Below are 13,015 nucleotides of genomic sequence, written 5' to 3' on the forward strand. Positions count from 1 at the left end.
CATCTATTACTGCAGCTCTCCTTTCCCATGATCCCAATGAACTGTACAGATTTACTGTACACATGCACGAGAGTCACTTGACCAAAAAAAATTTAGTCTCAGTGTTGATGTAAAAACTTAAAAAGAGGAGTATTATACACATTCCTAAAGAAAACAGCTTTTAGAATTAGCTTCAGAAGCTTCCAAAATGAGTGACTTTTAAATGCAGGGAGAACCTGACATGTGACATAACAAAGGAGAAATAACAAATACAACTATTTTAGGACAGGCTATAAGCCCACCTATGCTGGTATCCTGTCTCCAGCAATGTCAACAGCACATACTGAGGGAAAAAGCACATTTGGGCAACTTGTAGGACACTCTTGACTGCTTGCACTCCCTTGGCCACTGGCAGATGTGTTTGCAGCATTTTAATGTGTTTTACAAAGTGTGAATTGGGAGATTCTGATGCATTTTCAGTGAAAAATGTGACTTCATTAAGATAGGAGCTGTTCAGAAAACCTGAGTGGTTTCACCCTTTGGTATTTTTCCTTGTTAGGCACCAAGGTACCATCTACTTGCCCCATGTGAGACTTACAAGAGGAAAGAATTTGTTAACGCTAAGTTAAAGAAAACAATCACACAAGTTTCTTAGGCTGGATTTAAATTTTAACAACCTATAAATACAAAAAAAAGAAGGTAAAATTATTATAGATGAAGAGTCAAAAACCCCTCTGGGAGTAGTGTGAGACCCAAGCAGTGGCAAAGCACTTAACATAGCAGATGTTCTCCTAAGTTATGGCATCATCAACAAGAACAAAATATTAGTTACCTGCTTGAGAGCAGGCAAAAAAGATAAAGAAACTTTTTAAAATGAGAAGCACCCCAATCACAAGTGTGTTTTGAAATATTTGATGAAATTATAGACTTAGGGAGAAAAATGTGTCACATCTCCACTCATCCTCTCGCATTTTCAACTCCATTAAGAACTGATGATTGGTTCCAAGAAGAATTGATGGAATGACTGGCAAAATTAAGGATGTGGCAGTTCCAGAGGAGCTACAGCGGTTTAAAGCACAGGCAGAATTCCCTGCTATGTAAGTGGGAATTATGTGAATAACATAGTGAATGCTATTTCAGCAGGGAACCTGCCTGAAAGAAACTGACACTACCAGGGACAGGCAAATTCAAAATGAACTGCTGCCCCACTCTCCTACCATTAACTCTCTTAGAAGTCATAATTAAAGCTTTTCTAACTTCATTGGCTGTGACCATCAATTTAGTATTGAGGAGGCTTCTGCAAAGATGCATTTCACAAAGAGCTTGAGGAGTCCATGCAAAAGTCATATTCCAATTCTAGCTTCCTGTGAAGACTTATTTCCTTCAGTATATTGAGAAGGAATTATTTTATTACTGAAAAAGAGCTATGGAAACCTTTAAACAACATCAGTCCAAAGAGTCTTTTTCACAGTAAAAGGCCAGGAAGGAAAAAAAAGTAATGTGATCTGAGCAAAGCTTCACAGGACAACATTAAGAAAGATTTTTGCCTCAAAAGAAATACAGATGAAATGGGAGTTCTATTCAGGAGCCTTTAATTTATTTTTTTAAACAATGCAAATGAAGAAAAAAATATGTGAATCTTATAAATAACATAAACCAGATAAGCTCACACTGTAACACCACAAACACCCCAGTGGGGAAAGAATGCAGTATTAACACCAACAATCACCTAACAATCAAACTTGCCTCATTCTAGGCAAAAATATTCATAGAATCAAGTGCATGACTGCAGCTGACAGAAGGATTCCAGTCAGGTACAACTCACCCCAGAGAGAAAGTTCCTTTTCCAGAAAAGAGACCATTACTACATGCACACAAGGTTCCTCATCCTGCTCACAGCTAAAAATAAATACTCTGTGTTTGTATACAGTGCTCTCCAACAGAGATCTCGACAACCTGAACAATTTATTAGGAAATACTCCTGGCGAGGTAGGTTTATCATCATTTCTGCTTTACAAATGGAAAGGAGCCTTGCCTAGAGTCTCACAGATATTTAGTGTCAGAGTCAAATCCTTGGCTCTGCACCAAACCTGTCCCACTGGGCAATGCTCCTTCCTAGGTTCTACTATTGCATTCAAAAATTTATTTTAAGACAACATGTATGTTTCATATTACAATATAGCATTTTGTAATAAAACAAGAATACGGTATAGCTCAGCTTTGAGGTACCACTCCTCTCCTCTCCCCAAGCCTTTCACTTGGAGGTAACTAAAATAATTATGGAGTAATGCAAAGGAGTTGTTTGAAATATGTGCTGTAGGAGCAGATATGCAAGTGACTGCAAGTATTATGTTTCTGAGAACAGAGAATATTTGTTTTATTTTGCTATTGCCAACTTATACTGGGCACTGGGACCATGCAAATTGTGGTTTTTAAGATGGCAAGCAGTTGCATGTCTCCCTATTTGCAGTTTAGTGTCAGCAATTCCAGTCAATCCCAGTAATTACTACAGATACTTTTCCCAAATTTAGCAAAATTGTGATCTATTTCCACTTTCCCCCCACAGAGACTCTTAAAACACTTTTGAAGCTACACACTCAGCTCCCACATCCACTAAGTGAGAGTCTTGGTTAAGACAGACACATGTGATATTGGGTTTTAACAAATTCCCGTTTTCAAGTTTTATAATGAAATGACTGACTCCAGTATTGGGACTGACAGAAGACAGCTGGGACTTGGTTAAATTTGCTGGTAAGGTACAGTTGAGATCTGAAACCAAATAGCCAATCCAGTTCCTCATGTAGGCTCCATGACTCACCACCAAAATATTGGCATCTAATACCGTGCAAGATCCGCTGCCCTGAGAGCTCGGCTCTGCCTCACTGCAGTGGTTTGTCCAAGGGAAAACAAATTGTTCTCCAGATGTTCCTGAGCTCCTGCCTGGGGCACCAGGCTTGCCATGCTCCTTCTGCTCCAACTCAACAGCCAGCTGGCAGAGGAATTTAAAAAAATCCCTTGCACGCTCTCTCACCTGCAGGGAAAGCCAGAAGGGTGTGTGAAGAACGAAGAGATCGTTGTGAAGCAAACACAGATTCGGCCTTTCAGAAATCTGACACAAAACTGCTTCAGTTAAAAGACAAAAGATTTCTCACAGCAAGGCTCAGAAGCCAATGTAAGTTACTGACTGCTGTGCAAACTCCTCTGCCCTCCAGAGAACAATTGCTATCATCCTCCTGTGAGCCAGAGCTCCATGAGGAGTCAGCCTCAAAATCAATATTTTAGTTATAAAGAAATTCCCCACTTGGCAGCCACTGTTATCAGTCCAAGCAGTATTTTTTAGCTTAGACAGTATCTCTGGTTGGGCTGAGCTCCCAGTGGGAAGCTCCCAATAGCTGCAATTGTACTGCTAAAAAAGCCTAGAAAGCAGGGCATGCATAAATAAATAGATAAATAAATAAATAAATAAATAAATAAATAAATAAATAAATACCATACTTCATCCAGTGTTTCTCCTCCAGAAGGTGTGAATGAAGGACATTGCTCTCCAGCATCCTTTGCCATAGCCTTGAGGTCAGCCAAAGGCCTTCCTTCTGCAACACCATATTTCTGTAGGGGAAAAATGGGGTTTGGCAGGATGTGTCAGGTCTCCTGTACCCCTTCCAGAGGCTGCAAACAGCTCTTCACTTTGTGAAGCTTTAGCTTTGTATTCTTGGATTCCCAACCTTTTATATTTTATCCCAGTTTTGGGTGAGGAAATATCTTTATACATACCCTTTTAAACAGCAGGTATATATATACATATAGATATATCTAGATAGATAGTGTATTTGTCTAGTGAGCATATCTATCTAAGAGCAGCATCTCATTTAAAGCATGGTCATTCAAAACATGACCCTCATCTTTGCATGGAGATTCTTTCTTCCAACTGACACTCATCCCCAGCAAAATTCAAGTCTTTGTGACTGATGTCACAGTGCAAAAGCTTCTGTAGGAAGCCTTTCCCATGAGGATAAACAACATTTTCCTTTTGCTTACAGGAATGCTACAGGGAATTATTTTTCACATATAAGAAATCAACATTTTCTCTAAAGACCTGTAAGGTCTTCACAACAGAGGATGGATTCATCTTCAATTCAGAATTTTTGGAAAAGATATTTAAAAAAAGGAAACAAACCACACAAGTATCCTCACAATTAAAAGTAAATAATAAGGCCTTGCTGATTTCAAGGGAAGAACTGGAATTTCTGAGAGAAAAAAGATTCAAACAGCAAATGCTACAATCACATGCTGCTCCTCAAACACTAAACCTTACCTTATTTAAATAATTAAAGCATCATAATTACAACATTCATCACTTAATTTTGGCTCTGCTTCACCCTTCTGCAAACAATTTATTGTCCCTGATGTGAATTGTTCAGTTTCCAGTGATTAAAAACAGATCAGATAGTGCTCTCCACTGCTAAATCTACCATTCCGTAAGCCAAGATACCCATCAGCAGAAAGCTATATTTTCAAACTTTTCAATATTTGACAACAAATTCTTTTGGCACTTACTCTCTCTCGCAGTCTTGCATCGTACTTGATTTCCAAATCTTTGCAAAACCTGTTTTTCCCTAGAATGGCAGCAGCAGTCTAAAAAGTGAATATACAGCCAAATCAACTGGACAGAACATAGACAAACCACCATACACCACCACAGCCAAGGTGAATCCCACCAGCAGCATCCAACAACCCAAATCAACAAAATATTCAGTTTTTCAGCTACGAGGCTGGCAGAATTGGATAGACGGCCCAGGTCAGGCCATAAAAATAGAAAAGCTGCAATCTTCTGGCACTTCCTTCCCAAATCAAAGTCCAGAACAGCTGAAGAAAGAGCACCCATGAGAGGTGGCCAGCGGAGTTTACTGTTCATCTTCTCTTGAATAGAACACAGAGCAATCATATCCACACATTCTTTTCAGGTAGCACCTGGGTCAGACTCACAGCTGTGTTTCCCAAAACTGCTCAGTTAATCCAACTGAAAAAACATCTGACACCTATCTGGCTGCCACAGCCAATCCTTAGGGCTGGAAGGGACCTCTGGAGATCCCCCTGCCAAGGCAGGGTCACCTGGAGCAGGTGACACTGGAGCAAGTCCAGGTGGGTTTTGAATGTCTCCAGAGAAGGAGACTCCAGGCCCTCCCTGGGCAGCTGTTCCAGGGCTCTGCCACCCTCAGTGTGCAGAAATTCTTCCTCATGTTGGAAGGTGGAACTTTCTGAGTTTTGGTTTGTGTCCATTGCTCCTCATCCTGGGCACTACTGGAAAGAGCCTGGCACCAACCTCTGACAGCCCTTGGAGATATTTCTATGCACTAATGAAATCCCCTCTCAGTCTTCTCCACACTAACCAGGCCCAGCTCCTGCAGTCTCCCCTCATAAGAGAGATGCTCCAGACCCTTCATCATCTCTGTGGCCTCCACTGGGTCTTCTCCTTGTCCTTCTTAAAAACCAGAGGACAGCTGACCTGCTCCTGGTTCTTACATGCACCCGAGTGTGAAGGCTGCACTGGCTTCACAGACAGTTTGGGCTGTGCAAACATCCACACCCAATCAATCTGACATTTAAATAACTCATTTTGAAAACGCTCCTTGGATTCTGCCACAAATAAGCAGCCTTGTTGTACTACTGGCACATTTAACATACTGCTTAGGAACTTTAACATTCTGTCAAAGAATAAGGCAGAAATAAAGACAGGGTTGAATCCACTTCCATGTGTATATGCATAGCACAGTTATCTGTATGATTATATGCAGGAATTTCTTTTGCAACAGAACTTTTACATTCCTCCCATACTTGAGCTGTGAAGTGACAGTGTAGTAACAAGCCCTTCATAGAACTGCAGCTGCCAAGAAAGGGAGTTCTGACCACATGGAAACTTCATCTTTACACATCTTTGGGAAAGCTTTCCCAACATCTGAACAGCTTGTCAAACAAATGGCAAAACACATTTCCTGTATGCAGAGTTAAAATTCAGGTCTTTCACATCACGAGAGTGCAAATCTGAAAGTGCTCTTCATGGAAAAGGCTGTCTCTAATATAAGAAACAAAATCCCAAACCAATTCTCATAGGACAGTCACACAGCACAGAAAGTTTTATGAAAGCTAGAAAGCACTCTTAATGTTGTAAAATATCATCACTGCCATTCACACACATAAAGGAAGTGACTCAGGCAGCTATTCTGCATATTTAAAATATCCAACTATCGCACTCTTCCCTACTTGTCTCTTTTGTTTTCTGTTTAAGTTGTGCTGCTACAGCAGTTTCTGGAATTGTGCTGCAAAACTGATGAGCAATGTTGATGGTGTATGTTTCGAGAAAAAAAAAAAGGAGATTTATACTACATTTGGTTGATCTGGTTTACAACACAGCTTCACAGACTTCTAGCAGGACAACACAGCAAAAAGCAAACAAACAAGAATGGCTTAGGAGTTTCAACCCCCTCCATGTCTCTTGAAAACACAGAATCAGTAACAGAAGAGAGAATTAAAGATAGGGCCTCCACATGAGACATGACCTTCCTAGAACAGCTGACCTCTAACTCTAAAAGTTTTGGTTCCCTAATGTTGAGTATTTAATAATTCTGCATACAAGGTCACATGCGATCCCATTTTTCCTCTTTATTTAATCAATATTGTATATTTACTGCTTCAAGGCAAGAGGTGTGAGATGCCTGACAAAATCCAACATCTCTGCCCATGTAATAATCCTTGTACTGATTTCACAGAAAAACTTGACCTTGCCTGCATTGGTCTGCATTCCTCAGAAGAACACGGCACGCAGCCACCGTGCCTGGGACACCACAACAATGTCACAGCCAATCTGGTTTGCCTCTTCAGAAAAAAACTCATTTCTGTCTGTGATACCTCAAAGCCCCCATTACTCCTTTAGCAAGTACAATGCCCACACAAAATAATGGCAAATCATGGAACCATGGACTGCTTTGGGTTGGAAGGGACCTTAGACACCACACAGTTCCAACCCTCTGCCACAGGCAGGGACACCTTCCACTATCCCAGCTTGCTCAGAGCCCCATCCAACCTGGCCTTGGACACTTCCAGGGATCTAGGGGCAGCTTTTGGCTCTGTCACTGCATTATTTTTGCATCACCAACAGCAAATAAATGCCAGATTTGGAAGCCAGTTGTTGCCTCAAGAAGCACTTACCTGCTTTGCTCGAAGGAGGTCACTTGAAAAGGCATGGGTAAACTTCACATTACTGAGAAATAAACCAGCAGCATCTGCTTGCCTGAAACCAGTTGCAGAAAGTGGCTCATCCACTCCTTGACCTACAAAATAAAAATCCCACAACATTAAGACATGCAAAATTTAGACCATTTAGCAGCTGACCAGGCATGTCAGCAATAAAGAAACTGCACAGTCATAAGAAAAACTTTCTCCATTAGTAAAGCAAATCATTAGGAAAAGTCACTGCTCTTCTGTTCTTCCCTAAACTCAGTCACACAAATTTAATGATAAAAAGGAGTCAAGTCTAGAAGACAGAAGGATCCTTTTAAATGATAATTACATTAAACTATACCTTTGACAAATTCAAACATAAAACAGAGACCTACATTTAATAAATGTGACCACTTTTAGAAGGGTCACTGGTTGGGTATCTCACAGCTGAAACTTCATAAGCAGATTTGCTAAATGTAAATAAGAAAGAGGACAATACTGCTGAGAGAATGAGATGCAAACACAATCCATTGTGATCTCTTCCTCTCAACCTCACACACTGACAGTAATCCTCATGTAAGCTGGAGCAAACCCAGCTGAAAAGCAGCAAACCTCCCAGAATTTGTTTCCAGCCAGGTCTGTGAGAATAACTGGTCACAGAGCTCTAGGACAGTGTTGAGAGAAGCAGCACTTTGGAAATCCAACTTGAGTTGAACAGGTGTGCTCCTGCACAGCTCAGAGTCTGCAGGAGAACCCAGATGTGTGGCAGAGGAACAAATGTGGAACCGACTGCTACACCCACACCTTTTACCTGTTCTTGTTCTGCGGGAAGCCAGAGCAGAGAGAGTGAAATTCCCATCAGATTCAGAACAAAGAAAATAAACTACTTCCACACAGAAAATGCACAATCCAACAGCAAAAGACAGGACAACAGGAGTCCAGAACCTGAGTTCTGAGCACCTCATCTGTAATTCAGACACGTGAGACATCTGACCCCAGTGTGCTGGAAAAGGCTTACACCTCTCAGTTCAGAAGAGGCTTGCTCAAAAACAGAAGCTATGTTCTCTCTACATTGAAGGGGAACCCACTACACATCATTTGACCCAAAGAGCTAGGAAATCAAAAGACATCATCAATATTTTTAAGCAAGTAAAGTATGAGCACAAATCTATGTTGCAAGAACTGTAAATGGTAATATCAGTGGGAGGAAAATATGGAAGCACAATTCTCCTTCACAATATGAAGTATTGTAGAAAGCTCATTTATTCAAAGTACAACCCTATCCATGATTTTCCTGCAGCAGACATCCAGGCAGCTCAGTATGTTCAGTTCTGAGTTCACAAGCTAGCAGCCACTAAGGTGAAATCTAGTTTTAAATGTCTAATCAAAACTGCCTTCCTAGAAAGAGCTGGGATTAAACAATTCAAGCATTTAACCAACCTTTACTTTTCATTCTCCCTTACCCTACTGCAGGTTTCTACTGCAAGTAACAGATTCCCTTCTTGAGGCAACAGCCCCCTTCACATCAGGATCTTTACCCATCCTTCTGGAGCTCCTTTTCCCAGAAGCCCTATTTCCAAACCTCCTATTACTGGGATTTAACACAGTGCTATGGAGTCCTCTAGTAAAAGATCTGCTACCATTTTATTTGATTACATGCAACATACTTTTTCCCTGTGTAGAAAAGGGAACTCTTCTAATACTCCTGTTAAAACACAATGTACAGCAGCCATCTGTTGATATTCTGTGGAGGTGACTTAAAATCTGTAATGTTATGAAAGTCATGTCCTGGCTTACACATAAAGTCTCTAAAGTATTATTGCTTAATGACATCTGAGCAGTTGGTGACAGGATTTCACCATGATTTTCCATCTCTAAGCAGCTAACAGAATAAATCTTACTAACCTTGCAGTATCTTGTCTTTGTTGTACCTTGTTTCTCCACTGCAAGAGATTGTAAACAACAACAAAAAAGTTAACTTGTCATCATTTAAGTGGATTTTCTAAAACACTTTTGTATTAAATACCAGCAAGAGACAGCAGCACCTGAATGTAAAAACAAAGTAACACAATGTAGCACAAACTCTTTTCAAAACAATGCACACTAAGATTTTATAACAATCAAAAAACATTTTCAAATCAATTCCTATCATGCTGCAGTTTTTAATGAGGCAAAGCCATCTGGAATAAAAGTAAGAGAAGTGATTTCTTAAATTTATCAAAAATGCAGCACAATTTATCTGTAACAAATACACCTCCATGCTGGAGAGAACAAAGCTGCAGGAAGACCCTGGAGCCTTCTTTTGACAAGCATGTGTTGGCAGCTGGTTCTCCAGGCTTTACAGGGAACCAGTTCCAGAGACTATCAAGGGTAGCAGCAGAGCTGCACACCTGGAAGAAAAAGAGCCTAGGAAGTCAGAGCAGAAGAAATCACAGACTCATGGAATGAACTGGGCTGGAAAAGACCTTAAAGATCGCCCAGCGCCAACCCCCTGCCATGGGCAGGGACACCTCCCACTATCCCAGGTTGCTCAGAGCCCGGTCCAGCCTGGCCTTGGACACTGCCAGGGATGGGGCAGCCACAGCTTCTCTGGAAAAGCTGTGCTAGAGCCTCAGCACCCTCACAGGGAACTTTTTTTACCTGACAGCCAATCTAAACCTCTCCTATGTTAGTGTGAAGACATTCCCCCTCGTCCTGTCACTCCAGGTCCCTTATCAAGAGTCTCTCTTCATCTCTGAGGTCACCCCAAAGCCTTCTCTTGTCCAGGCTGAACAGTCACAATTCCCTCAGCCATTCCTCCCAGCAGAGCTGCTCCATCCCTCTGATCCCCTTGGTGTCCCTGCTCGGGCCTGGCTCCAGCAGCTCCCTGTCCTTCCTGTGCTGGGCCCAGGGCTGGATACAGCCCTGCAGGGGGGGTCTCAGCAGAGCAGGGCAGAGGGACAAAATCCTCCTTCCCCTGTTGCCCACAGGGCTTATAATAAAGGAGAAAAAAAACCTCAGCCTTCCTACCAATTAGAGTTTTCTCCTGACAGCTGCAGGAAGCTAGAGCTACTTGGTTCAGCCAGCTACAAACCTCTGTCAACAGAGGAGAGAAAAGGGAGGAAAAAAGTCACCTTAAGAATTCCACCTGAGTCACAACCACTTTTATCGTTTCACAGGAAAAATGTTCACACCACCCTTGCCCCGGCTGAGACCTTTTGCTCAGCTTCCCCCTCCCGCTGCCCACGCGTGACCGAGGAGGGGACGCGGCCGCCGGGGCACTGCTCCCGCGGGGGATGCGCGGCCGGGGCGGTACTCACTGCCGCACCACCGTCAGCCCGAACCGAACCATGGCGCACGGCAGCTCCGCTGAGCGCAGGTGAAGGCGGACGGGGGCAGGTGCGCCCAGCTGTGCGCGCAGGGGAGCGCAGCTGCTGCCCAGATGTGCGCAGCTGGAGCGCAGGTGAGCGCACGTCCCGCTGCCCGCACTGCGGCGCCGCGCGCCCCGCCGTGACGTCACGGGCCCGCCCCGCGGCCCGCTCTGACGTCACGGAGGCGGCTCCCGGCAGAAAAGGAGGATCCGGGGAATGTTAATGGGGAATTCATAGGGGACAGCTGGCCCTGCTCCCACACCGCAGGCGGCAGGGCGAGAGGGAAGCTGGACATGGGGATAAATTCTATTCCCAAAGGGCTGCAGCAGCATTCGGACAGGGCGGCGGTGGAGTCACCGGCCCCGGTGGCATTTCAGCGCCCCGCGGATGTGGGACAGGGCTCGGTGTGAGGTTCACACCTGGACTGCTGCGCCCTTCCTCATTCTCACTCTGCAATTGCAATCGGGAGGCTTTCACCTTAAAACTCTGGGTTTGGCAGCGCCTCACGACGCTGGTGTTAAGGAAACTTCCTGGTCTAAGCATCCCGGAGTGACACTCGCAGTGCCTGACCTGGGACTGAAGCCCCTTCCCAGCTGCATCCCCCACACTCACAGTCGGACCGGCTTTCCTTACTGGCTCAATTCCAGGTTTCCCTTACCAGAGTCTCAGATGTCCAGCTCTGAAAAACACTTCAATCGCGGTGCAATTACTAAATGACAAAAAAAGAGCCCGAGCTGGTGGTCTTCCAGGAGGGACGCAGCACCAGGCAACCCCTGCGCTTTTACACCCTCACAGATTAAGGGTCTGTGATTAAAGTCCTTTGTAGAGATGAGTTTTCACCCCCTGCCTGGTGCCACAGGGCGCTATGCTGGGCAAAAGGGAATTACCAGCAATTACCGGGCAATTACCAGCCTCTTGTCTCAGCTGAGCTGCTCCGGAGCTCAGCCTGCAGCTCCAGTGCAGCAGTGCTTTGCTTAGAGTAGTATCAATACATTGATATTTATATATAGATGGATAAAGGACATTACTCACATGTCAGAAGCCTGGGCAGCCAAATCACACCCCGGAGTAACCATCAGCAAAGGCAAGCCGGTTCCAAGGAATAGTTTAAAGCAGCAGTTTCCAAGGCAGAGCAGCGTGAGATGTCAGCACCCACACACGGCTGGGACCACACTGGTCATGTCCTGCACAGAATCATGGAATGGCCTGGCTTGGAAGGGACCTTAAAATTCATCCAGTTCCAACCCCCTGCCATGGGCAGAGACATCTTCCACTGTCCCCGGTTGCTCCAAGCCTTGTCCAACCTAGCTTGGACACTTCCAGGGATCCAGGGGTAGCCACAGCTTCTCTGGGCAACCTAGAAATTCCTGCTGTTAAAATGGACAAAGTAACACAAGAAGCAACTGGAACTCATCCTTTCCCCTCAGAAAGCTGAAGTTTTATGCCTTAGAGACAGTGTGATTAACCAAAATATTAGTTGGTTAGCTGAGTGTATTTCCTTCAGGATTTCTCAACCGGATTGAATAAATGCTATCTAAAAATCCGAGAAATTCCTCTGGGTTGCCCAGAGGTCTGACCTCAGTTTGAAAATGGTTTGTGCTTTAACACCAAATATGTTCTAAATGAAGACTGCAACATGATTTGTTTCATTTGGTAGCTGTTTGAAGCAGATGCAAAATTAAATATTTAATGCAGCAATTGTGTCTGTTTTGTTTCCTTTTAATCCTCCATTCAGAGCATGGCGTTAAACTCAAATTTCTGCAGTGCCTCTCCTCCACAGATTTTGGAACTCACATTTTCAAGGAGTGACAGTCTCACCTGTAAATGCCAACTGAATCAGCATCAGTGCCAACTGAATCAGCTCCGACCTATTTCTGTTGTATCACCATTAAAAACAACTGTGTTTTGCTGCGGTGATAAAACTCCAGCTGTGTCTCATGCATTGTTTAGAGGACCAAGTCTCAAACATGAGCCTACACTGTTAACATCTCTTCTAAGTGCATGCTTTCGTACAGGTCCTTTTGCAAAAGTGACAGTCCAAAGTTTGAGAGAGACTTTGTCTGAAGTCACCCCCTTTGGGTGACTCACAAGCCACTTTGGCTCTGCGAGAGAACAGCTTGGAAAACCTGTACCTTCTGACTTAGAGCCTCATGGCTTAGCCACTCGATCAGGTTTCCCGTTTTAATTATCATTTGGGATCTGATCTTGCTCTTTGCACTTACAGATAACACCCAGCAGAAACCTTTGCTGAATTCCTTCAGTTCAGTGTCACTGCACTTGTCTGCCTGTGTAATGCTCCTCTGAAGGATGTGCTGGCGTGAGGAGAGGCAAATCCTCCACAGAGATTGTGCTGCGGACAGGCCTCAAACTGGGGCCTCGTGGCGGAGTGACTTCGGGCACGTTTTTCACTGATTTAAGCTGGTTCTCAGTGCGGTACCCGGGCTGCAGGGGCAGCCCCTCGGCGGAACACC

The 13,015-nt window shown here is 43.9% G+C and overlaps 1 protein-coding gene across 2 annotated transcripts; it reads right to left on the reverse strand.

The window, feature by feature from the left end:
- Positions 1–1,554: 1,554 nt before the first annotated feature.
- TIGAR (TP53 induced glycolysis regulatory phosphatase) lies at positions 1,555–10,720 on the reverse strand. 2 transcript variants are annotated; one of them, XM_072923765.1, is made up of 7 exons: positions 10,494–10,720; positions 9,449–9,584; positions 9,100–9,137; positions 7,183–7,304; positions 4,534–4,611; positions 3,475–3,585; positions 1,555–3,010 (listed from the first exon to the last, which is right to left on the reverse strand). In XM_072923765.1, exons 2-7 carry the CDS (start codon positions 9,505–9,507, stop codon positions 2,552–2,554), a joined length of 867 nt encoding a protein of 288 aa, XP_072779866.1. In that variant the 5' UTR covers positions 9,508–9,584; positions 10,494–10,720; the 3' UTR covers positions 1,555–2,551. The 2 variants fall into 2 exon arrangements, with proteins under 2 accessions (XP_072779866.1, XP_002195978.5); XM_002195942.7 differs by lacking the exon at positions 9,449–9,584 and having other exon boundaries at positions 10,494–10,717.
- Between the last annotated feature and the right edge of the window lie 2,295 nt (positions 10,721–13,015).

The sequence above is a fragment of the Taeniopygia guttata genome, chromosome 1A (genome assembly GCF_048771995.1).
Source record: "Taeniopygia guttata chromosome 1A, bTaeGut7.mat, whole genome shotgun sequence".
Lineage (NCBI taxonomy): Eukaryota > Metazoa > Chordata > Aves > Passeriformes > Estrildidae > Taeniopygia > Taeniopygia guttata.

What these genes read in the sequence shown, in the direction of transcription:
- TIGAR (XM_072923765.1), bottom strand. Translation starts at nt 9,507, where the DNA reads ATGCTTGTCAAAAGAAGGCTCCAGGGTCTTCCTGCAGCTTTGTTCTCT. An exon ending in ATGCAAGACTGCGAGAGAGA is followed by an intron (nt 3,586 to 4,533) that starts GTAAGTGCCAAA and finishes TTTCCCCTACAG; the next exon opens with AAATATGGTGTTGCAGAAGG. An exon ending in GAGGAGAAACACTGGATGAA is followed by an intron (nt 3,011 to 3,474) that starts GTATGGTATTTA and finishes CTTTCCCTGCAG; the next exon opens with GTGAGAGAGCGTGCAAGGGA.